Source organism: Aulonocara stuartgranti, assembly GCF_965226115.1.
Source record: "Aulonocara stuartgranti genome assembly, chromosome: 3".
Lineage (NCBI taxonomy): Eukaryota > Metazoa > Chordata > Actinopteri > Cichliformes > Cichlidae > Aulonocara > Aulonocara stuartgranti.
This window is the reverse complement of record NC_138941.1, coordinates 17,154,072-17,181,557: the sequence shown is the minus strand read 5'-3', so window position 1 is coordinate 17,181,557 and position 27,486 is coordinate 17,154,072. Positions and strand designations below refer to the sequence as shown.

The 27,486-nt window shown below is 41.4% G+C and overlaps 1 protein-coding gene across 1 annotated transcript in view; it reads right to left on the bottom strand.

The window, feature by feature from the left end:
- The window catches only part of LOC309702568 (uncharacterized protein), a 1,257,380-nt gene that overhangs the window by 338,898 nt on the left and 890,996 nt on the right, over positions 1–27,486 (bottom strand). The window contains exon 27 of the mRNA XM_082527161.1: positions 26,026–26,202. Within this exon, the coding sequence (XP_082383287.1) occupies positions 26,026–26,202 (177 nt within the window). The remainder of the gene's footprint in view (positions 1–26,025; positions 26,203–27,486) is intronic.

The window sequence follows — 27,486 nt, the reverse complement described above, 5'->3', positions numbered from 1 at the left end:
TGGATATGACAGTAAGAGTTAGTAAAGCTCTGTTAACGAGTCCTTCTACAGCCTGTTGTTTCTTAGTTTCACCAGTGAAACTGAATTAAAAACAAAACATAGATGACATATTGTCGCCTAGGCAACCACCAAGCTCCCAGTGCCTACAGACATTCACTAAAACATGCTGGTCATTGGATCATTTGAATAAATACCTTTAACTAAATATCAATGTTTTCGACATGTCTTAGTTTACATTATTACACAGTTATTATGAGAGAGCATGTCTAATATTTTTCCACTAAACAGTCGTCTTCTCCTTTGGTTTGTTTGTAACAACCATTTATAAAAACTTGTGTTTTGCTTTTGTTTTATTTTTAACTGCAATTCTGGTCGAGTAGCTTTTATAGTGTTAATTCAACATATACTACAAAATAAAATGACTTTTTTTAAAGTACATTTGTGGACATTTTATTTTCAAATTATCCAATCACAGAATCAAATGCACAAAGCCTGTGATGTCATCAAAGGCACAAAGCTTGTGATGTCATCAAAGGCACAAAGCTTGTGATGTCATCAAAGGCACAAAGCTTGTGATGTCATCAAAGGCACAAAGCTTGTGATGTCATCACATTCTGTCATTGGAAGGAGAAATTCAGTCAACTGTAGCAACTCTTTGGTGGCAGAACTACAAAACAACCTGTTTGTTAAAACCAAGATAAGGAAGACACAGAGACGCAGAAGCAGACGCAGAAGCAGACGCATATAAAATGGCAGAAGCACAGATGGAAGTGGTCGTGAGCCCAAATATAACAGTTTTGCAAAGATCGGAAAATGACCTCAAAAAACCCCAAACACCAAATCCTGAAACACGTCCTCTGGCACAAGTTCAAACAGAAGTGGTCGTGAAAGGCAAGAAAAAAAGGGGGCAAAAACAGAAAAGAGTGGCTGAAGAACCCAGACGACCGATTACTCGGGCGTATGCTCGGGCTCTTCTAGAAGCCCAAAACAACGTGGCTGATGGAAGCAACCTGAGAAATGAAGAAGTGTCAGGAAACCCTGAAGGAACCTCTGAAAGGGAAAACCCTGAATCCCTCCCTATGTCAGAACCAAAGGACGACGTGAATATGGAGACAGAGGCAAACATGAATAACGCCAGTGGACAAAACCCTGGGCCAAATGGAGGGACGTGGCAACATCAGCCAAATCCCAGATTTACCGTATTTCCCGGACTACAGAGCGCACCTGAATATTAGCCGCACAAGCTAAAATCAGGGGAAAATCCTGTTTTGTACATACATTAGCCGCACCTGACTAAAAGCCGCAGGTGTTTCAATGTTGACTTATCATATGTAAGAGAATATGCACAAATCGAATTGTCAGGAAAGAGATGGCTGTTTGGAGACACACCACTTTTATTAATATTTTGAAAAACAAGTTATGGGTACATATTTGCACAACTTTTTAGGTATATGTACAAGTAGCAGTAATTACAAGTAGGAAACATGTACTGTGCTTCATAAATGAGTAACAAATGTAGTACATAACAATAACCTACAGCACACTAGAAAAATAGATACCTTTTAGGCTCAGGTGCAGTGACACGGCTTTAACAAGAAGAAAAGTCAGTCATTCACCATCTTTCTCTTCTTCCTGCCCACTAAAACCACCAAAGTCCTCTTCTCCAGTGTTGGATACGAACAGGCTCAGGATGGCTTCATCATCCACTCTCAGCTTCTTTCCTTCGTTGTCACTTACAAAACCAAACAAATCCTCGTTGTCAGTGTCAGAGTCGAACACCCTCAGAAGGGCCGTGGCGGTGTCCTCCTCTCCATCATGCAGCAGTCCAGCCCTTCGAAATCTGTTGGTGATCGTGGATGTTTTCACACTTTTCCACGCTGTCAGATTCCACCGGTGGAGTTGAGCACAACTTGCTTTTCGCAAGTTTATTGCCGCACATCATCCACGACTCCCGCTGAACGCGTAGCGCTACTTTGAAGTTTGTTTTTCGCGCTACTTGTACGGCACTATGTTGCCTGGCGGATGGACATGTGACCAACATACCACTCTTGAACCCCGATACTGTGTCTGATCACATGCCCTTCCGCCAGGTAACATAGTGCCGTACAACAGCGGAACAAACAAAACAAATCGTCTTATGATATGACAAAAATCATGGATAATCCATAGAAAAGCCGCACCTGACTAAAAGCCGCAGGGTTCAAAGCTTGTGGAAAAAGTAGCGGCTTATAGCCCGACAATTACGGTATACCCCATCATGGCAGAGTCCAGTATGATTCATGTTGTGAGATTGCTGCTCTCAGGCATCAACTACAAGCTTCGCAAAACCACCAGAACAGAGGTTCAAGCAAAGGACAACCAAGCAGTTGTCATGCTGGATGACATGATCCGTGTCCTGCACGAAGACGTCAGCGACCCTACCACAGAGCAGTGTGTGGATTCTTCTACACAAACCACAGAGGCTTCACACACGGACTGTGTAGGTCTGAAGGAGGCTCAATTTGAAGTCCAATACAAGACTCAACAAGAGCAAATAGGAACACTCCAACAACAGCTCCTAGAAGCTCAACACCAACTCAAGGAACAGGAAGATAAACATAGGCAGGACCAGGAGACACTGAACATGGAAATCAGTGAGCTTAAATCCCAGCTCTGCTCCAACAAGGAGCTTCATGACATGAAAGTAGAGACTCTTTATCAAGAGTTGAAAGAAGTCAAAGTGTCCTACATTAAAATCACACAGGAGCAAAATGAACAAAATTCCAACACAGCAAATGGAAAATCTGAGCTTCTGGTGGAAAAAGACACCAAAGAACAGGACAAGGAAGAAGAAGAAGACTCCCTGACATCAACTGAGATGTCTCTGCATGACTCTCTACAACAAGCAGAAGACAGAGAGAAAACGATAACTACCAATCCAGCTGAACTCGAAACTGAAGCTAAGACTGTGGCAGACAAAAAACCCAAGAAGAAGAAGAAGAGGAACTGGCTGCGTCGGCTTTTCAGCTGCACCAGTCCACAGACAGACTGATTTACACAACTGTGGAAAAACTAAATAAATACAAAAAAAAAATTGGAAAACATAGATGTGTCATTATTTCATATAGATTTCAAATAACATACCATTTGATGTCAACATGTTTTAGTTGCATTTGCAGTGCTCGTGCTGTTATATTCTTATGATTCTGTTCATTTTATGAGTGTATCCTTCAGCCTTGCTTCACATATTTACTGCTGCTTGATCAGCTTTAGTCCTGCTAGCATCAGCACAGGTAGAAACAGATCACACATCAGAGAATCGGCCGTGCATCTAAATGCAAATGGAAACTAAAAATGAAAACATAGATAACTGAGCTGAACTTCATAGATCTGAAAGTTGACCAATGCATACATAGTGCTAAAAATCAGGTGTCGGGAAAACACATTATTTTATATTATGCTGATGTCAGGGCTCTGAGTGCGGGCAGGTGGAAATGTGGATCCAAATGCAGGACTCCGAGACGAAATGTAACTAAAACCACAGCTTTTATTGCTGGCATGAAACAAAAACAGAAACCAAACCATGAAACCAAGCAGGAACACACAGGCAGGGTCTGAGGGTACGACGCGACACCAAGCATGGGAAAACACAGGGCTTAAATACACAGGGTAGTAATGAGGGAATGGGCCACAGAAGGGAGACACAGCTGGGGGAGCTGAACTTCATAGATCTGAAAGTTGACCAATGCATACATAGTGACAACACATTATTTTATATTATGCTGAAGTCAGTTTTTATCCAATTTTATAACTATATCATATAATAAAGTCTGTTTTGAAGTTTACTATGGTAACAATGCATCTTTTTAGGCTTTTCAGAAACACTGTAACTTCATAGGTATGAACCAACAAACCATTTTTCATCATGAAAATAAAAAATAAATCTAAAGGAGATAAACATCACAACTGTTCAACCAAGCATTAAGTCCATTTTGAAACAAAGAACGATGTACACTCAGCCAATCACATGGCAGCAACTCAATGCAGTGTAAAAGGTGAGATGTAAAATAAAACAATTAAAAATATTAATTAATCTTAATCAATCTTAAAATATGAAGCAATCTTCTAACTCCCCTTTACATACAAAGCTGTGGCCAACCTTACAAACCATTTTGAATTTTTTCCAGCCGAGGCGTTCAAAATAACCAAACTGCTAATAGTCACGGTTTAATTTGGGCAGCTGCCTGCCTAATATAATGTAAAATCATCACAATATTTTACACAAAGAGAGTAAATGTATCCTTGTACTCAGCTAAGACAGCTGGGCTGCTGTGGCTTGTGTTTATGTTCAGAGTGACATCTGATTTAAAAGCAGACTGTCATGGTTGCGGCTGTGTGCAGGCAGGATGAGGACCCAAACGCAAGCTCACGGAGGCAGGAATGAACTCAAAACACAGCTTTATTGCTGGAGAGAAAAACCATACAACCTAAACGAGGAAACTATAACGTAATACACAGAGAAACACACGGCCATGAATGAGGGAGAACGCGACACAGAACTGAGGGAGACGCAGACATAAATACACAGAGGGTTAACGAGGGAAGTGGGAGCACACGGGGAACACAGGTGACACTGATAATCATAACAAGACATGGCAGGAGTGAACGCAACACTGACGGGAGACTGTCAAAGTAAAACAGGAAGTACACGGAGGTTCAGAGAGGAGGAGAGACAGCACGGGGAGAGCACGGACATAACGGGCTGGGAAAACATGGAATAAAACACAAAGAGGGGAAACGAGGGCTCACAGATACACAGAGGGGCACACAGGAGGTAATCAAATAAGGAACATCTTAACAGAAACCATGGCATAAATAAAGAACAACACACAAAACATATGAAAACTAAGAATGCTGGGCCAACATGGCCCAGGATCATGACAGACAGCAAAAGACACTGAGCAGCATATCAGTCAGCATGGGAAAAATGCCATAGATTTAAGGAACCAGGCTAAAATAATTGGTTTCTAGTGGGTTCTATTGTAAGTGCTCTATATTTCAGCATGACATACTGTATGCATCCTACACTGAGAACCCTTGAAGCTGATCATCAGGGTATGCTGTGTACTTCTTACACAGAAGATAAAATAACATGCAAAGATTTTAGATGGTTGTGGTTGGTCCTTACACACAGATGTAAGGTCAAAAAAAAAATCACCCACAGTGGATCGTTCACAGACGCTGGTCCAGTGGAACCCACTTCCACAAAGGCTGCACCTGCTCTGGCAGAACAGGAAGCATCAACTACATAGTAGCTATTTTCATAATTAAGACATCAACTATAGGTGTTCCCAAAATGTGCCATGTTGTCTGCACACCTGACAGTTCAATAAGTCCTGTGTTGATTACAGATGGTGGTTGTTTCCAGAAACAGCACTTGCATAAAATAAGTACAGAGCACTTTATGAGCAAACCTGCTTCTTTAATGAGCATTTAGGTTGTTTGTATTCAGTGTTCACAGATAATATGCTCATTAAAAGGGGGGATCCACTATGTCCTTCTTCACAATCCTGTCTGCCAACTTTAAGAAGAAATCAGAGTGACGCAGAAGCTTTAAAACAGTGTTCAGAATAATCAGTGATGCTTTTATCTGAACTGATGACAGATAAAGATGAACATGAGTGTGGCAGAAGAGTAAGTTCTCCCTCTTTCTTGGAAGTATACAAAAGTCTGTTGTTTCTAAAAAGTTAATAAACAAACAACAAGTTCTTACAGAATGAGACGTGAAGCCTGGAGACGAGCAGTTCAGACACGCTGTTATTAAATTCTACCTGAGCAGGTTATAGTTCACCTCAGTTACGGAAGAACAAATAACACTTGGCTCTGGGAGCTTCAGTTTTTATACACTGTCGTAGCACCACCCTAAGCCATCATTTGCATCAACACCTACATCACTAGCCCAGCAGTTCTTTTTTTTTTTTTAAGGCTTCGTAGATTTATGTATGCAGACAGACACAAAAACAGAGAACATGGAATCTGCAGCAAGATGGAAACTAAATAAATAGGAAATGGTGACATATCAGTTTAGCTTTAAAGTTTGTTTGCATGTGGTCAGAAATCTCACAATGATTCCCATGATGTTATTGACAGAGCTCTTTTTCTGCTTCACACATAAATGCAAATAACTTGAACTGCATAATCAATTTTTCATGAGTAAATTTCTTCTTTAAGACATTTACTAATAATACTTTTATTATTTATCACCAAAACAACCCAATGAAAATACATAAATAAATAAAAGAACACATTTTAATCAGAGTGTAGCATCAAGCCAGTTACACTTCTGGGATATTGATTGATAATTACTGTATTTGTCTCAAATTTCCATTAAGGAGAAGATTGGGTACATACAGATATGTATACATACAATCATGATAGCAAAAGATAATTATTACTTATACTAGTTATTGCTTATTATTAATCATAACCCAGAATGACTTTCTTCACATTGTAGCTGCATTTGCACTGCAATCTTTCCCACTGCTTCAAGACTTTCCACTGTTAAAGCACACAGAGGGGTTCATTGTGGGTTTCAGTTAAAATGTGGACTGAGAAACAACAGAATAGCCCAGCAGTTCTAAGAAACTTCTCTGTTTGTGGTTCAGAACCTAATGTGACACCAATGAGCACAACAGCATGCAGCTGCAGGTTGTTGTTCATACCTGGCTTTACAATAAAGAGCCATGTTTGCAGGCAGCTATTTGAAGTTTTGTGTAAAATATCATTTTTATAGAAATAAACCAAATGTGTCTAAATATATTAAGTAAACAATCAGAATAAGAACATTTTGAAATAAAATCCAAAAACTGCATCTGGCTTAGTTTTTGTTGAATAAATAATGACTCTGTGTAATATGTTATGTATTGTATATGTAAGTTGTATTTGTACAATGAAGCCAGGCTTTCTTTGTGTTAGCTGCCTGACAAAACCTAAAACTCTAGTCAGAGATTGCAGGTGTCACAACAGACATGATCAGCTTTCTCTGTCGATCCTATCTTTCTGTTTCACACTCTGTGCACTCATAGAAAAAAATCTTTAAAAAAACAATCACATGACTCTTCTTCCACACAACATGATCCCTGAGTGCCGCCTGCTCCAACCAGACATGTTCTCACAGCGACGATGGTGATAATTAAAATCTACAAAGAACGTGATGAACATTATTAAAATGCAGCACTGTTAAAGCAACGTGATTAATGCTGCATTAAAATGAGCCTTTAGCACATAGAGATGATTAAACAGTTTCATTTGACTTCATTGTTTCTAAGGCAGATGCTACACCAGTGAAGGTGCACTTAGTTTTCACACACTGCTTCTGCATTGTGTCTTAGTTTTAGTGGATTAAATAATGACACAGTGTTTGTTTGTTTTTCTTTAGTAACAAATGACCTCAGACCAGCTTATAATATTTTATAAACAAATAGGCATAAATGCATAAAATGGTAAATGGTAAATGGCCTGCATTTGTATAGCGCTTTTCTAGTCCCTAAGGACCCCAAAGCGCTTTACACTACATTCAGTCATTCACCCATTCACACACACATTCACACACTGGCGATGGCAAGCTACATTGTAGCCACAGCTGCCCTGGGGCACACTGACAGAGGGGAGGCTGCCGGACACTGGCGCCACCGGGCCCTCTGACCACCACCAGTAGGCAAACACGGGGTTAGTATCTTGCCCAAGGATATTTGGCATGCAGCGAGGAGGCAGCCTGGGATCAAACCACCGACCTTCTGATTAGTGGCTGACCTGCTCTGCCACCTGAGCTACAGCCACCCAGTAACACAGCCTGGAATAACATGGGATAAACATGGGATGTGCATTTTTTTATTTGTTTTGTGTTACTGAGTCTTGCAAGAATGCCAACCTTACCAGCAGCAGCTTGGTTTTTTTGTTTGTTGTTTTTTTAATTTAATGAGTGCTGAAAGTTGAGCAACAGCTGTGACAACGAGAGAAGATGGAGCCAATTAGAAACAACTGTGAAAATGTACAATATGCAAGCTAAGAAAGCAAAGTGTAGCAATGTTGCCATCATTTTTGTTATTGTGGGATTTTTTTCAACATTCACTGAAAATCACTTCTCTCATATTTCCTCTTTATTATTTTCATCACTGTTTAAGAAACGTAACAAAGTCTTATAAAGCATCTAAACCAGCATCATGAAGTGATGTTTAAAGATGGCAGCAAGCTGACAGCATCTCTCAACTCAAGAGCAACATTCAAAGTGCACAGGCTGAAGGAAATGATTGATTTTATCACATGCAATTACAATACGCCTTTTCATCTGTATCTGTATGTACAATGGGTATCGGTTGTTTGTCCCAGCAGTTTACAATACAGAATGTGCACGTCTGTGGGGCTTTTATAAAGATTTCTATTTGCATTGATACGATTGCTTGGATCACAAATTGTTCTAACTTGATTAAAGTCGCCAATGATAAAGGTATTCTTGCGCTTACAGTTACCATTATTATCTCTGTTTGCTATCAGATCATCACATCCCCCTTGTGGGATCATGTTGATGATCTGCTGGTTTTCTGAACACGTCCGTTAGTCATGCAGAGCACAGTGCCAGAGAGCGCCACCAGCAGGAACATGGAAGTCTTCATTGTATTTCTATATCGAAAAAGTAAACAGAGTGAATATATAAATCAGTATTATTTCATTTCATTTATTAACTTGTTTATTTTTGTTTCCTAAATGTTAATAGTGCTTAACTATTAAAGTAAAAATACAGATAGATAGGAAACTCTCTGAAAAGTCAAACTGTTTTCAGTGAGTTTATATATTTGCCAGAGGAAAGGTCAGAATCTGCATATCTGACCACTTTGAATCAATTTATATCTAAACAGAAATCAGTAAAAGTTCAAATCACTTTTATCAATATCCTCACTTATGAGGATATTGATATCCGTATAACTGGAGTTATTATAGATTTTCATACATGACATTTGTGAAAAAGGCGAGGGTGTCAGGGTCCCTGTGTCTACCCGCTCGCCTCAGTGTGGCTACATGTGTTTTTTTGTTTTGACTTTGTCCCCGCTCTCTCCCTCCCTCCTTCTCTCACTGCCTGGGCGGAGCTCATCTGTGGGCTCCTGCCCTTGGCCCACGCACCTGGTGACACCTGTGGCTCATCACCCAACAGTGTTCCAGTCCCCTTATAAGATGGCAGCCCTGTATTTCTCGTCGCTGGACCGTTGCCGACTCTCGTCAGTGTTAACCCCAGCTCAGTTCGTTCTCGTGTTTCCCTAGCGATCTTCTTACAGTAACCTTTTGCATCTCTGTGAATAGATTTGCCTGGACCTGCCCCTGTGTTACCTGAGCGATCAAGTGTGTGAGGATTGGAGCGAGCTTTTGTGTTTCTTGTGGAGTGTGAAGAGGAGCGTGGAGCGTGGATGGAGTGAGGACTTTGGAGCGTGTGTGGACTGCAAGTGTCTTTCCCCCCTCCTGTTCGTGTGTGGATTCCCGGAACCCGTCTTTTCCCCACTGTGTAAATAGATCACCTGGTGCTTCTGTAAATAAAAAACCTTTATTGTTCCCTACTCAGAGCCTACGCGTGAGTCCGTTCAGTCCCGTTGTGACAGAGGGTAAGGACGTAAATCGACTGGTAAAGAGGGACTGGTGAAGAGTCTGCAGCCGCAGCACCAATCCATCTGTCGATCTCCTGTTCCCTTCTCTGATCACTCGTGAACAAGACTGCAAGTTTTGTAACTTAATAAAAGCAGTAATTTGTTTGCCAGAGTGCCCCTTCCACGTCACACCCTGTTCTTTCCTTCTTGTCTTATATGAAAATTCACTTTGTGTAGCTTTTTGGGAAATTGTTAAACTTCAGGAAGATTCTGAACATGCCCCATCGTTTAGCCAGCTCTTTGGAGCTGAGCAGGTTCAGGCCTGTTGTTGTAAGTTTTATAAAACGATCTAATCTAAACGAATAATCCAGCTGAAGCTTCAGACAGCCGTCAGACAGTGAAACACTGCCATCTGCTGGACTCGAATAACAAAGACGCTGCTTTGACGGGTGAGGGAGTTTCAACAAGTCTGCAACGACTCAAGCATCAAACTACAGAACTATTATAGCGGACATGGTGCTCTAATGACTGCTTCATTAACGCAGCTCAGAAAGGATCAAACATATCAATAAATTATAAAACACAAAACGTCTCTTATTGCCCAGGGCTCAGGAAGTGAGTGACCACTTAAGTGTGTTCAACAGGAAGCTAAAGACTGGTGCTGTTAAAGTGTTCAAAAAACAGCAGGAGCTCGGTGTGAGGCCACAGTGGGCCAAAAAACACAAGATGACCTCCAGCGAGGACAAAATGTATCTGGACGTCTCTGTGAGCATCTGTCTCACTGTGTAAGTGTAGCACAGTGTCTGTGTGTGCATGGCTGGGTAAGAGAGACAGCACAACTGAAAGCACTCAGACGAGGACCCGGTGCATCGTCTGTCTCATCTCAGCCAGTTTACTTACAAACTCTTTAAGTTTGAATTTTAAAGCCGACAATGTGCACAGGGCAGTGATATTTAAAATGAAGGTAAATTATTCCAATCTCTGCAGCCCCAATTGTGTATCTCACACACACACACAGTCCTGAATTCATTACTGAAGTCTCATCCAGACGTTCAATGTGCTCTGTAATTAAATTGAGACATGGGGTCAAAATTCCCACCTAGATTGCGTGAGATGAAATAGAAATCGGCTCTCCTCTAACTGACTTTATAGAAATAATTACATAAGCTGCATTTATAACTGTTATTAAATAACAGCAGCACACGAGAACTAAAGTGTAATCCCAGCACATTTCGCTTCGCTTGCACTGATTCTTTAGAGATGACGACCGTGGTGGGTAATTAAGGGCAAACAATATACAAGTGGCGTGAAAAATGGAGGCTGCATTACCTTTCCAAAGCTTCCTTTCCCGATGGCCCGCAGTATCTGGAAGTGGTCAAAGTTTACTGTGGAGAAAATGAGAAGCAGTTAGTGAGAACGTGTCAGTTTGAGCTGAGCTATAAAACAGGGAACATGACATGTACAGCACCGTGCAAAAGTCTTGAGCCATCCCTCATTTGCTTCCAGGGATCCGGACTTCCCTGTAATCTTTAAAGTGGTATTAAGGAATAGCTCTCCAGGCTTTTTAAAGTGTTTCTGATTTTTAATCCAGGGCTTGTATTTGACCACTTTTTGTCTGTTAAGACCCTTCACACTAATCTCTGAAACATTCAAACATAAACAGACACCTAAGTCACGGAAAGGACCAGAAAACTTAACAAAGAACCAATTTTAAATTGTATCTGTACACATTTACTTGCAGCCTATTGCAAAAAAACAAAAGCCCACATCATTTGTTCTCACTTCTTTAGTTGAAGAATGCAGTTAATAACACCGTTAACACAGACTGACCTGGCAAAACACGAAAAAATAAGGGGGTGGTTCAAGACTTTTGCTCGGTACTGTATGAGAAATGGAAATGTGCACTTCACAATGTATCGCTGCACTTCGGCAGTACTGTGAAGATTAAATGTTTTTTCCTTCCCGATGCATGTGAAAGGTTAAGACTTACATCTCCAAATATACTGGAACTGATTTGAACCAGAGGACTCAGCCACACTGTCACTATGTACTGCATAAACACGTTTACCGATGAAGGTAAATCAGACGCTGTCCTGACTGTGTGGCTAAATTTTGTGCTGAAAGCATCAAATCAATTGAATATGATTAACTTGCTATGAGAGGTTTTTACTCCAAGTGTGACTTTTTCTGGCTTCATACACCTTTCAGGGTCAAATTCAAGCACTTTGTGAGCACGTTTAATGTCCATTTTCAACATTTTCCAGCACATTACCATAAAAAGGATGCATATTTCACTTCGCATCACCTGAATAAGACCACGTGAAAGGCCAAATTAATAATAAGTCTTCTCATCAGATATTGATGCTTCTTTCTTATGTGACACAAAAAACAGGAGGAGACAGATCTTTGCTTGTGTTGTTTTTTAAGTTCATTCATTCAAAACTAACTGTAAGACGCTTAACTACATTGCAGTCTGTGTTATTGCTGTAGACCTAATTATCACCTTTAAAGTGTTTGTGCTAATAACATCATGTAGAGTAAGACAGGCATAGAGAACAGCACTGACTGGGAGAGGCTTTGAACAGATGACATACTCAGATCAATTCAACACTTTAGACTTTAAAAATGCACAAGCGTCTTTCAAAAACCCATTTATTTAATCTATCATCATTGATATTATTATGTACAGTTATAATGTACTGTTCATCTCCCTTAAATAAACAGGCAGTGTGAAATAGTCACTTGTCTACTGTCTCAGTGACTGATAGTGCCCCACAGGCCTCAATGTGAGCTCGAAGCCATCATGTTTCAATTGTTTAATGATAAACAGATTTTGAATGAAAGCGAGGAAACTTCGGTAGCACAAAAAAGTGCCTATTCTTTGTTCCCATATGGTTCAGTCATATTACCGTCATTTCCCCCTAAGCTGTTCCCAAAGACACCAGGTTAATACTCGAAAAGGCTGCAGCGATACACAAAAATATCATCAATATTCTGTTTACTTGGTGACAACGTCGCTTTTAGCCTTCAATCAGAAAGCCTGACGTTGGCTAGTTAAGCATCGGGCTAACGTTTAACGCTTTCACTTGCAAGAGCACCTGGCTGCAGCCACTGTGGACCTCCACAGTAACCGGAAACACGTAACTTCAGTTAAATCGACTTTGACAGCGAAAACTAAATTGCGTTTTTGTTACTATTGATGCTGCTGAGAAATAAAAATGGTTTTAAGTGTGTTTTTTTTTTTAACACTCTGGGTTTGTTCATAAAAATTCCCCTAAATTGTTCGTGGCACAAAAGTGACACTTGCTGTTTCGCTGATTTATTTTTTTTTTACAGCACATTGCGTTGTGCGTTCTGATTGCTGTAGACCATTGTCAATCAATCTAGTCCAGTGTCTCCTGTACAGGAGCGGTCCCTAATAGGCCCACGGACCGGTCCCGGTTCGTGAGTCTTTTGGTACCGTTCCGCGAGAGTTGATCCTCCGGTGTGAAATGTATGGTTGTAGTTGTGTGTCTTATTTTGAAAGAACTATTTACGCGTTACCATAGCGACCAGAGAGCGTTAAGAAGCAGAGAGGAGGATGTCACTGTCATTGTTGTTGGCGCACAGCTCAAGTCACGTTTATTATTATATTTACAAAATACCACAGTTTCTTTTTTTTATTCTTTTGTTGTATTTATCCGCGACACCTTAAAGGTCGTTCCCTGAAAATATTGTCTGACATTAAAGTGGTCTGTGGTGCAAAAAGGTTGGGGACTCCTGCTGTACAGTACAGAATGCGTTTAGCTTGTCGAATTTACATAAATCTTCGATCGCTAGCAGTGTAACTCTGAAGTGCTGCACTGTATGTTTGTACGTTTTCTCCCAAACAAACACAACAATGCCGACGAAACGTTTTGCACCCTCAAATGCACCTTCAGGTTTCATTCCATGATACTGGAGTCATGTTTCTACGAAGGTTTGAACTCTAAGAGTGTTTAAACAAAAGAGAAAAGTGTGAAAATGTTCATGCCTGTCTGAGAAAAGTGTATAAAGCATGTAGTGAGGGGTTTTACAGTCTTAACATCTATAATAATTGTAAAAAATAAAGTTGGCTACTTCGTGGATTTCACCTACCGCGGGTTATTTTTTGAACGTAACACCAGCAATAAACGAGGGGCTGCTGTATTAGTAATAGTAGTGTCTGGGACATCTAATTGATTAACATCAACATTGATTATTATGCACTATTATTTTTGTTCAAGGAGAGCCAAAAATATAAAACTCTCTCTCAGCTTGTTTGTTGCCAAAAATGGCCACTTTTTGTGTATGTTCACAAAATGCTATAAAATGTATATTTCTTAAAACATTTATCTACTTTTGCCGACGTGACTCTTTAAAATAGCACCAGTCCTTTTCATCAAAATCAAAATTGTATCTGAGCATCGGGGAAAAGGCTGTCTTGCAATTGTTGAGGTCACTAGTGTGTGCCCCATTTCTTCCGGGATCACTCTCTTTATAGGTTTTAGTGGACTCCTAGTACTGTGAAGTGGTTTCATGGTACAAAGGGATTGTATTCCAAGATCTGGGAGACTGTAGAAATGAGCAGTGATGCCCTTCCTACCATCTTTCCAGAAAAATAAGTGATCTGGAAGCTGTTAGGCTTACTTACAGCAGCAGCACTTTCTGCACCTGCATAAACTCCAGGACACATTTACTAACGGTGTTTGTTGCTGTATGTGCTGCAGCTTTGAATTTTTTAATAATATATATTTTGTTAATATTTTGGCTATGGTGTCTTGTTTTGAAATGTACAAGAGTAAAAGTGTTTTTAGCAGGTGCTTCAAAGCTAAGTTTGACTGGGAAACTCAAAGCTCAATAGGCTGTATCAACAGAAATTCACTGCAGCCTATGTAATATTTCATGCGTCATAATTTATTCTACTCTATCTTGCAAATACATATTTGTGTGGCAATGTCATGCACAACACACACAACTATTAGATCCTTAAGATCAAACCCGTGTCATTCTTTTGGTCCACTGCAGTGCAGTAGTCAAAAAAAAGAATAAGTGACGTGTCCACAGATGGCCAGGATAGAGCCCAGAGTGTTAATGTTTAAAATGTATAAAAATATTATTGATTGCAATTCTTTACTGTTAATATCAACAATAAGCTTTTTATTTTGAAATTACAAGTTTAAAAAAAATGCTGTTACATTTACATTTAATGCTGTTACACTGTAATCCTTTATTATAAGTATGGACACAGAATAAAGTGAACAACATTTTGAAATAAGTTTAATTGGAATTTTGTACTACGCAAAAAACAAAACAAAAAAACAACAACAACATATTAAACAAACAAACACAGCCAGTGCCTTCATTTGTCCATTACATGTCAAACATAGCACTGACCCTTAGCCCCTGCTCATCAGCACATGCTTTCAAAAAGAGCTCCATGTCCTCTGCAAACTGAAAAACAAAGAGGAACAAGTCCCTTGCTCCAGTGTCTTCTTCCTCTGACATGTCTCTTAAGACCCTCTGCTGGTCCCCTTGATTTAAGGACAGATATTTGGGCATTGTTACATGTCCACGGAAAAGTGCCTTATTTTGGACAACCCAGTGCACAGCAGGACGCAGATCTTCAACAACTGCTGGCTCCTGTGTCAGGCAAATGGGGATGAAAACATAGTTATTTCTCTGTTGCAGAACAGTTTTTTAACAGTTATTCAAATTTCACTAACCATGTAATTACACTACTGTTTAAATTGAATACTGACCTGACTGCCTTCCTGGAACTTGCGCTTTTTCAGTCTGAAAATGAGCACGTGTTGTCCTTCAAGCACAGCTTTGGCTTCCTCTCTCCAGTGTGCAAATAGCTTGCCAGAGCTACGAAGAGTAAGGCCACAGTGAGGCATGTCATTTTCATGGACTTTCCATCAGCTGCAGTTTTATTGAACACAGAGGGTAGAGCCAATGAATGTTCTAACAAAGACTCAGAAAATGGTTCAGATACCGAAGACAAAACCTTGGGGGGGAAACGGGGCTCCTCGAAGAGTACTGCCGGAGGAATACGGGTCTCCTCGGAGAGTTCAGCGGGGAGCAGTCCTGATAATGGTGGCTGACTTGGTATTGAAGAATGCTGACAAGACAATAAATGCCTTGCCATATCCCCACGCCATATGATTGTAATCTTACAGACAGGGCGGTGAAAGTGTCCTGCAATTCTGGCTTTAAGCCCGAATTCCAGATTGATGTGTGCATCTAAAACAGAGAGAGAAACAGATAAACACCATATATACATTTAAGTTAAGGATTTAGCAGAAATAACAATTTACAGTTGGCATGTAATAGATTTGGGAAGAAAATCCTTGAAAAAACCCCCACAAATATTTTAAAAGATACTTTAATCTGTGAGACATGTTTCTATTGACATATAACAGTCAATTGAACAGAGGCTAACTAAAATCTGGGCAATAAAAAAGCTGTACAGAAAAGAATAACGAATAGAAGTATTGATAAATATCTAAATCTGTTTGTGACGAAATTTACAGTGTTGACGCTAACCAAAGGTGTCACAAGTACACACGTTCCTTACTACAGTTTAGATACCTCTGTTTAGACAGCACTGACTCGACTTTTTAGTCAAGTCGAAGTAAGAAGTACAGGGTCTAAAATATAATTTATGTACAAAATTTTGAAGTAATCTTGCGTCCAAAGCACGCGTGTGGGGGGCTGATTTACAAATGTACGGATTACAAAGTACAGATACGCGTGCTAAAATGTGAGAAGTAGAAGTATAAAGAAGTATACAGTAGGCACAAAAAAGTACAGCAGTAAAGATACCAGAAAATTCTACTTAAGTACAGTATTGAAGTATTCGTTATTTTGCATCTCTGACGCCAACAATAAATCATACTCTAATGCAAAATGTGGTTTTTGCTTCTTCTCGCCCACAGAAGCCGTTAATCCAGCTCTCTTACTTAAACCAGGCCCAGGAAAAAGCATATTTGTGTGTTTCTCTGCCATGGAACACGATGAAAAAACATTAAAATAAATTGTAACGCTAAATAAGTGGCAACATGATCATTGTAAGAAAACTAGACGATTCCTAGAATTATAAAATCACTAACGGCAAATTTATTTAAGAAAGACTTAACCAACCTTTGTGATCAACTTGCAAGACTTCCACGGTATCCATGCGTGCTTCCGGCTACTGTGGAGGTCACGTGTTTCCGGTTAGTGTGGAGGTCACGTGTATCCGGTTACTGTGGAGCTCCACAGTGGCTGCAGCCAGACCCTTCTCTTCACTTGAGGGAAGTAACTCGTATTACTGCTACTGCTGTGTAATCTTGGTTTAATTCACAGCATATTCTACAAGTTACCCTGCAATAACTAACTGTTAGAATAGCGGCACCGTATTGTATCGCACTGAGTGCACTTCAATCCTTTATCCCGCGAGTTTGCTAGCTAGCAAAATAATAATACCAATTTTAAACAAATAACATGTGTAACGTACACACTCGAGAAAATTATCTACTAGTACTTACGCAAACTCCCCCGTTGTGAAAACGTACAAATCCTTCTTGTATTTTTCGTTTTCCAGCAAACACTCATTAAAACGGCCTCCAGGCACATTAGCGCATTCACCCCCGACTGATCAGGGAGGGGGTGAGGGGTCACACATTGAAACAGACTAACGTGCAGAGGTACAGCCCAGGCAGAGAAATGTTGCTTTTAGACTTTGCGACTCGTTTTATTTCTCTATCTGATAAGAAAACTATTCAATCAGATAGTTATTTGTGGTGAATGAAATACGGTTACAGTTTCAAGACGTTTTAAGCACCAAATCCGAAATCCAAGCACTGCAATATTAAAATCCAATTCAATTTCTTGTTTGCTCCGAAATCTACGACATGACTATATACAGAAAAGCTTGACATGGTATGCAAAAAAAAAACCCGAAGACAATACAAATACAAATACATGAACAAAAAAGGTTTTAACTGTCAGTTATGTCATTTTAAAATTTTCCAAAACTAACATTTTCTTTGATTGACTGATATTAAATTGATTAGGGTCAAGTTTAGTGTGAACAATATTACACAAACAAGCACGTGTGCGCATGCGCACATATGAGAATCCCTTCGATCGCTTCTCATATGTGCGCATGCGCACATATTAGAATCGCTTCGATCGCTTGTGACGCGGTAACTTTGCTTTGAACCTTTCTGACGTCATAACTTTGCTTTGATCCCAAAACCCATAAATAGGAGCGCTCACCTGTTACTTTATGCTTAACGGACGTTGACCTGCAGCAACTAAAACCCTTTCGAGAAGTTTTGAGAGCAATTTACGAGAGAAACCAAAACAAGTTCAGTTTTGTTTCTCACCAATCCACAGCGCAAACAGACACATTACACCATGTCAGCCAACCCATCCTTCGGCTCAGATGAGCTTGGAATATCTAAAGGGACCATTTTGGGAGATCACCACATGGTGGAGGCTTTCCTTGGAGAAGGAAGCTTTGGTGTTGTAACGAAATGTCGCGATACAAAAAAGAACCAAACTGTTGCTATTAAAGTCAACAAGAGCGACCCTGAAATTCTGCTCCAGGCAAAACTGGATCCAGACAGAGATGCTTGGATCCAGACAGGTGCAACACTGTCGAATGGAACGGTTATTTCCTCGATGGAGAGCGCATTTGCTTGAATTTCGAACTCCTCGACCAAAGCCTGTCAGACTACATAGGGGACCGGAATAACCAAGGTCTCCCAATGAGAGAAATCAGGCCAATTTTGCATCAGCTCGCAAATGCTCTGTTCCACCTGGGTTCTGTGGGAATAGTGCATGCTGACCTCAAACCTGTCAACATCATGGTTGTGAACCGCAGTGAGTCTCAAGTCAGAGTCAAACTTATAGACTTTGGCATTGCATGTAACACCTCTGCAGTGATTCCTGGTGACTGTGTGGGGACAATTGGTTATTGTGCACCTGAGATTATGCTTGGCACTCCATATGATGAAGCAATTGACATGTGGTCTCTGGGGCTGGTAGCTGTGGAGCTTGCTACAGGGGTGCCTCTCTATCCTGGGGAAGACGATTATGACGTTTTGAAATTCATAATTGAAACTCAGGGTCAGCTACCAGATCATCTCCTAGAGTCTGGCTTGTACACTGACAGCTATTTCATCGAGGATAACCACAACGAACAGCGCTGGACATTTAAGACCCAAGAACAATTTCAATACGAGACAGATTATCGATCCAAGGAAACTCGATATATAAAACTTAAGCGTCTCGATGACCTCGAACAACTGCTGAAAGTTAGGCGAGGACTGGAAAATGGCCAAACATTATTTGTAAGGCTAATCAAAGAAATGTTGGCCTTGGATGCAAATCAGCGCATAACACCCTCGGAGGTTCTGAAGCATCCCTTTTTCGACCCTGGCCTCTCAAGGAGAACCCCCTGCACGGACATGAATAGTACAGGGGGACAAAACCTTGTGCTCTCTCAGCAGCAATCATCGTTTGGGTGGCCAGAATTTTAGGGGAGCTAGAAATTCTTGTGGAAAAAAAGCCCAAAACAATAACATCAACAAAAACAACCAATGAATGTGGTCTTAAACTTGGGCACAATTTGGCTTGAAATCCATCAACTAATCTCTCAATATTCAAAGCGGAGCAGCAGACAACTTACCATCACATCAGTCCTTCAATCAGACCTACAACAAACGTCTTCCTTCTCTCTTTTTTTTTTTTTTTTTTTTTTCTTTTTAAATGACATCAGAAACAGCAGTATGCGACATTACGTGATGGCAGAGCTTCAGTTCATCCTTTCCTTCCCAGGAGTTTTGTTTTTTTGTTTTTTTTAATAAATAGGACAGGGGGAATGAATGAGAGAAAGAGGGGGAGAGAAAGAAAGAAAACCAAAGGGGAGAAGAGACGGTGAGAAGGGGGGGGAAGAGAGAGAAAAAAAAACAAAAAAAAACTCCTGGGTCACCTGTATGGAGAAAAAAACAAACAAACAAAAAAAACAAACAGAGGAGACAGCAAACAACAAAGAGCAACATAATAATAGAGAAAACAAAGCACCATCACAATAAACTAGCTAGTCATAGATATCAATAGTTACTAAATAATAAACGATATTGTGCAGCACGCAAGATAGACAGCGCACAGTGTGCTTTGAGGCAGCAGCCAAGAAAGCTTTAGTCCGCGTCTGTGAATACCCATGTGTGCATACCTGTGTGGATCAGCATGCTTGCATTCCAAAGGTTTCTCCATGTAATGATCTGCTAGGGAGTGTGGGGGGGCCACAGCCCCGTCCTCCAGGGTGTGAAGCGGGTATGGAGGAGATCAAAACTCCAGACATCCAGAGGCCCCCAGAACACAAGAGACCATGGAAGACCAACAGAGGGGCAGCCGCGCCACTGTTCCAGTAAGAGCTGAGGAGAGTCCCAGATGAGGGCTCGCCCAGCAGCCGCGGAGCAGAAGTCAGGGGGAGTTGCAGTGACGCGCCCGTGAGCTCCGCCGGCCCCCAGCTGTGCCTGAGTGACCGAGCCCCAGGCCGAGAGGCCGGGGGCACCCCACCTCCAAAGGGGCCCGAGCGAGCCCCAGGCCCCAGGCCCCGACAAGCGGCCGCCAAGGAGTGAGCCGGTGTGTACCCGGACGCCCACCCCCAGACACAAAGAACCACCAACACACCGACACCTGAGGGAGTCCGCCACCGGCAGGGGAAGTGGTGGTGGGTGGAGATAGGCCTCCAAACCTTGGAGGGCCTGAGGTGTCCCCAGAGAGGTGGCGTCTGATACCCAACCTGACATATAGACACAGACATACAGGCACACACAGACACAAACATCCATTCCCACCCTCATGCTCTCATATGCACTCACTCCACACTCAACCAACGTGGAGACAGACATAAAGAGACGCTGTACACACAATCACACTCCCCAAGCGTACTCTACAAACCGGGTCTAGGTACCCTTGCCCCTGGAGGGGGGAATTGCACCCAGACCCAGGTGGTGTTTCCCTTTTCCCTGCGGTGGGGAGAGGCAGACCACCCCGACTCCGCAGCAGCAGGGAGGCCCCACACCCCAGACCGCAGTCGGAGGGCCAACTCCTCCTAGCCCCCCTGCTCCAGCAGGCCGCAGAGAATGGGGGTGGGAGAAGACTCCAAACCTCCCTCCACCCGCTCATTGTAGTGTTGATGCATATGTGTTCTAAGGTGCAAAAAACCCAGGAGGGCATGGAGCTACCTGCCAAGGAGCAGCAGGTAAGCGCATAGTCCCTCCTGCTAGCCCTCAATGACTAAGTGTATTTAAAATTGAGAGGTGGGCAACGACGTCAGGGGTGAGGTATACACCCTGATGGTAATTTGGACTCCGTGATTGTGCCCACCCCCAAGATCCTATATGTATGTGTAATGAGAGTGTGAATAATGTGAATGTCTAAGTTGTGGGATAAAATTGAGGCAGAGGCAGCCAGAAGGGGACAGAGGGGGGGGGGTCTTCCTTCTCTCACCCCAACCGGTCACAGCAGATGGCCGCCCCGACCTGAGCCTGGTTCTGCCGGAGGTTTCTTCCTGTAAAAAGGGAGTTTTTCCTTCCCACTGTCGCCAAAGTGCTTGCTCATAGGGGGTCATATGATTGTTGGGTTCTCTGTATGTATTATTGTAGGGTCTACCTTACAATAATACATACAGCCTTGAAGTGACTGGTGATGTGATTTGCTGCTGAATGAATTGGGAACTAATTGGAAATCTGGATATTAATTAAATAAACCTGCTTTGAGCATCAATTAATTGTTGTTTGAAATTCTTTATAAATATATAAATATAGTGCCACTCTTCTACTGTTTAAATTGCAACTGTTTAAAACTGACTAATTTATTCATACACTTGAGCACAAACACACGCACAGTAAATGGCCTGTATTTGTACAGCGCTTTACTTAGTCCCCAAGGACCCCAAAGAGCTTTACACTACATTCAGTCATTCGCACATTCACACACACATTCACACACTGGTAATGGCAGCTACATTGTAGCCACAGCTGCCCTGGGGCGCACTGACAGAACATTGCAGAACCTTCAGCACCTCGTATGAAAAATATTTGACTGTGTGCATGCTTTTAGCACTGTTTGGATTTGAGAAAATCTAAAATAAATCGAAATTTGCTTTTAGAAGTTGTTTTATAAAGTTCAGTGGTATATTATGCATACAATAGGACATCTATTTAGATTTACATCTTCCACAGAAAAAACTGCACATTACTGAAACTTAGTATACTGGACTTTGTTGTTGTCCCACACAGGTTCAATTTCGAGTGGTAGATGGCTCAGTGCTCAGTCAACCAAGATTTTATGATAGTGGGCACAATGAGATAGATAAGCTGCTTGTAAACAGTACTTTTATGCTCTCTTTTTCCATTTGGATAAGAAAGAAAGAACCAGGAAACAAAGGCAAACAAATAATCTGTGCCTTTATCCCAGATTCACATTATAGGAACAGCTGCTCAAAGACCACTGTAGTCTTTGCTTACTGCACTTTTATCTAGATCTATGCAAAGTGATCCACTACACCTACTTTTACAGTTAAATCATTTTATGAGCACTGATGCCATTTTAATCTGAGTTTCTACTCAAATACAATCAGTAAAGAAAAACACAGTCTGTGACGTTTGTTTTGAAGGAAAAGGTATTCCCTGCAAATGTTTATCTGTGTGAGACTATTCAGAAAACAGTAATTTTGTTTTATAGGTGAGACACTTGGCCTCTTTTTTCCTTGTTCTACGTTTGTCTTTTGTCCGATTACTCTGGAACACAAGATGGAAAACTGATATTCTCATGTTAAAAATATAGAAAAAGGATTTTATCACCCATAAATGTTAACTTCTCATGCCTCTAAGCACAAGCAGGAGCAGAAGTGCCCTCTGCAGTTTGTGTGTGGAAGTGCAAAAGCTTACAGCACCTGGTATTCCCAGGCAGTGTCCCATCCAGGGCCGTGCAGAGAGCTTTAAAGGGGCGGGTGCTCAAAGTTAAAAAGGGGCACATTGAACCAGGTTGAATAACAACAACACACATTCATCAAGAATCTAATATGGGAAGGGCAGGGCTGTGTTGATCTGAGACTGTAGACATTAAAAAGTCCATAGGAGAGATGGTAGCTGATTAAACAAGTGTCATGAGATAATAACAAAATGCAAAGATTGGTGACAGCGCTTGGAACCATAAGGCAACAAAAACTATGAGAAATAAACTAGACTCTGCCTGTGAATCACTCTTTGCTTCTCTTCTTCCTTCCATCCCGTCATTTCATATATCACTCTCTACTTGCTGTCTATCTGAGAACAAGGCACAACTTGTTATTGCAATAAACTATAATCTAATCATCCACACCTAACAACTCCAGCACTTAATCTATAATACACTCAACAAAAATATAAACGCAACACCTTTGTTACTGCTCCCATTCCCAATGGGATGGACGTAGAGACCTAAAATTCATTCCAGATACACAATATAACCATCCCTCCCAAACAGTGGTCACAAATCAGTCCAAATGTGTGGTAGTGGGCACATCTGCTATATTGAGATAATCCATCCCACCTCACAGGTGTGCCACATCAGGATGCTGATCTGACATCATGAGTAGTGCACAGGTGTACCTCAGACTGCCCACAACAAAAGGCCACAGTTCTCCCTCTGAACCACTAGATGTCTCTGTTATCTAAATGAAGACGTGCAGCACAGCAACCACAGCAGCGCTCAGATCACACGTGTCCTGTTATTATGTATAAAAGCATGAAACAGGTGAGACAGGTGGGATCAATATTAATGTTGTGGAAATATATGAAAAAGAAACAAAAGAGTGAAAACATTTCGTGTTTCTAGAAAGATCTTTCAGCTCATAGCTGCTCACAGACTGTATTTACAAGTGACAAACTGCAACTCTACAGTACATCTACAGTATATATCAAATATATTCTGTATTCAAATCTATTGAGTGATGTTTGAAAGTCTTTCCAGGTGAGTTTGATCCATGAGGGTCTGAAGCCAGAGTCAGACAGAGACTGTGCAGAGACTGTAGAAGGACAGAGCAGCAGCAGAGCAGTCCAGATACACTGATGATCCTCTGTCAGATCCAGAGGGACACACAGGGATGATGCTGGACTCTACATTGTGTCTGACAGTGGAGCTGTTCTCAGAGCAGTTCACTCTGCAGCACTGACAGTCATCTGCACTTCTTCTCATTCCTCTGTCAGTCACTGCTGGATGAAGCTCTCCTCTCCACCTCCCAGTAACATGGCCCAGTCAGAGCGTCTCTACACACAAGCTGCTGCTGCTTCAACCTCTCTGGATCATCAGGACACAGCTCCTCCTCTCTCAGCACACACACCGTCCTGTTTACCATCACCAGCTCCACCTGCAGAGAGAAGAAGGAAGAGCAGAGGAGATAAACGAGTGTTTCCAGAGACTCTTCATCAGCTGTCAGTCAGTGATGCAGCACATCCAGTATAAAGAGCAGCAGGGACTTCAGTGCTGGGACTGTACTAGGACTCATTGTTGCTTCACTTTTTCTAATCTTTGGATTTTTATTGAAGTTGCTGAAAATGTTTTTCCCTCCTAGTTTGAGTTTGGACTTTCATTCATTAGAAGAACCTTGGTGTGTCCACTCTGAGCTCTGTAGGAACCCCAACAACAAGCCCAACAATCCAGATGGACGGTTCCAGCTGTTAACTGGAGGAATTCCATCCAAACATCTGCTCTCACTAAATTCTTCCTCACCTACAGACTGTGTTCTTCACTGCTTTAAACTTGGAAATGAATGCAGTCATTGGTCTGCGTGCTGCTTTGTTCAGAGAGATGATTGGCTGTTGACAGTGTTTGATCAGAGCGTGACAGCTGTTACTATGGTGACCATAAAGGTCAGAAACAGGAAGTGTTTGTGTCCAATCCTGAAGCCTGTCACCATTCTCCTCTCACAGCTTCACTGAGAAGCTGCAGCTTTACAGGAAACACTGGATCTTTGTTTCATACTGACTGTGTTTAGTACAATACTGCTGACAGCACCACCCACTCACTCCATCACTCTACTTACACCAGAGTCTCCAGTCTGTAGTCTGGACTCTGCTGAAGATCAGACAGCTGCTTCACATCTGGATCCTTCAGGTTGTTTCCTCTCAGGTCCAGCTGTCTCAGATGGGAGGGGATGGACTTCAGTGCTGCTGCTAGATAATCACAGCTGATCTCTGACAAGCCACAGACACTCAATCTGTATAAAGAATGAAAGATGTAAGTTTATTAAACAAAGTGTGAGCTTGAAATTATTCAGTGTTTCATCATCTGTTCAGAGCTGAAGAAGGTTCAGAATGTAGAAGTTTAGAAAATGGAAACTCCAAACAGCTGAAGCCAACAGGAAGCAGCTTCAAACAGGAAACTGTGCAGAGTTTCAGACTATATTTCCTGATGCAGCCAGTTGGATTTTGGAGATTTGAATCTCTGTTCTGTGACTAAGTCCTTGAATCATTTCTTCCAGCTGGTCCAACAAGACAGACTAAGTATTGGACATGTGTTGTGGCTCCATTAGGGGAGCTTCTAAATGTGATGTGATGGCCCCTCTGGGTCTGTCAGGTCACAGGACTGAAGAGAGCTCAAACTGGGCACACAGTTGTTCCAGTCTGGACCAAAGACTCTATACTGGGACTGAGGGACTGCTTTGACTGCACCCACTGGGACTTTTTAAAGGCTTATGTTTGCACTTTTTCACATACAAATTACAACCTTTAATAGAAACCTATTGGTCAGCATCTTATTAGCCTGCTGTTAGCTTCATTCCACAGAAAACTGAGAGAAACTAACAGAGTTGATAAAGAATAAAGAGAAATGTGCTGATTTAAAGCCTTTGAAGTGCTTCAGATGATCTCTGTCCACTTCTGTCCACTCATTCATTCATGTAAGCTTTCTAATGCAGCTTTGATCTTCACAGTCTGCTTCATGAAACTCATTCTAACCCTGAATGTCAGAGTGTTCCTCCTTCTCTTTCCCATCATTCATGCTGGCAGTGGAGGAGATTTGGATGTTGGACTGTGTTTTGGATGATGTGTGTATGTTTGTGTTGGACTGCTGTCTGTAAAGCAAACGCACATTTTGCTTTGGATTTCAGTGTCAGAAAGACTTTAAGGTGGAATGAAGGGTTGGAGAGTTTCACAGTGAATTATCCAGTGGAGGATTTTTCTTCTTCTTTGAAGGTTTGAAATGTGAACATTGTTCTGCTGCAGTCAATGGACTAAACCAGAGAAGAAAACAGACTTCACCATGAAGATCCTCAGTGTGGATCAGTATAATATCAGCCTGATGTCTGCAGTTTAGTGTCAGCACAACTTTCACATCATATTCATCTCAGCACAACTAAAACATGCTGACTGACCTCAGAGTTTCAAGTCCACACCCTGGACTCTCCAGGAAACCACACAGATGCTTCACTCCTGAATCCTGCAGCTTGTTGTTGCAGCTCAGCTCCAGCTCTCTCAGATGGGAGGGGTTGGACTTCAGCGCTGCTGCCAGATAATCACAGCTGATCTCTGACAAACCACAGCTCACCAATCTGTATAAAGAATGAAAGATGTAAGTTTATTAGACAAAGTGTGAGCTTGAAATCATTCAGTGTTTCATCATCTGTTCAGAGCTGAAGAAGGTTCAGCATGTAGAAGTTTAGAAAATGGAAACTCCAAACAGCTGAAGCCAACAGGAAGCATCTTCAAACAAACACAACAAGAGAAAAAACTCTGAATGTTTCACATTAAAGTCGTACATTTATCATAAAAACAGGACAAAGACTTGAAAAAGTCGTGTTTTTCCTTCCAGGAACCACAAGGCTTCACTTTTAAAGGTGAAGTGTGAAAGAAATGGACATATTTGAAGTCCAACACCTTTTTCCAGTCACATTATTAAAGCAGACAAACTACAAGCTCATTTTCATTCCAACAAGTCATCTTCTGACCTGGACTAACAACACTGGTCTCTATGTGCAGCTGGCTGTGAGACCAGTGCTCAGGGAGCGTCTACAAAGTGCAACACTGAAAGAACATCACACACTCATTTGCTTCCAGCACTTTCACACAAACATCTACTGTCATTATTGTCACCAAACTCTGTGGATCCTTTATTGCAAATTAAAATGGGATCAAATGGTCAGAAAAAAGAGGGTTATGAGGAAATATGATGAAATGTTTTTTATCAGTTTCTATCAGTTTTATTTGTCATATGCAAGTTAGCACAGGGTCAACATTGCAATTGAATGTGTTTGACGAGCTGCAGTCACTCAGCAGCATGATACAGTAGGAGAAAATATAATAAAATAAAATAAAATAATACAGAAAATAGAAAAATAGTGAGGAGCAAATATTAGAGAGACATGATAAAAGAAAAAAGATGACTAAATATATATATGTATCTATAAATATAAATATATGTACACTAGTGATTAAATAAGAAAATCTTGAAAAGAAATATGACAGGAGGGCAGATGGGATATTGCACAGGAATGAGCAGCAGAAAATCACAGTATTGCACTTTTAAATATAAATATCAATAACAATAAAGTGGAGTGACCAGTGCAGATTAAACAGAGTACTTGTGAAGCTGCAGGGTAGCTTCTGAGTGCTGTGTTGTGTGTGTTTAAGTGTTGTGGTTGAGGTGTCGAATGGCTTGGTGGTAAAAACTGTTTTTGAGTCTTGTAGTCCGAGCAGACAGGCTCCTGTAACATCTGCCAGATGGTAACAAGGAGAACAGCTGATATGCTGGGTGGCTGTGGTCCTTGATGATGCTGTGTGCTTTACGGAGGCATCGCTGGAGATAAATGTCCTGAATGGCAGGAAGCCTCGTGCCA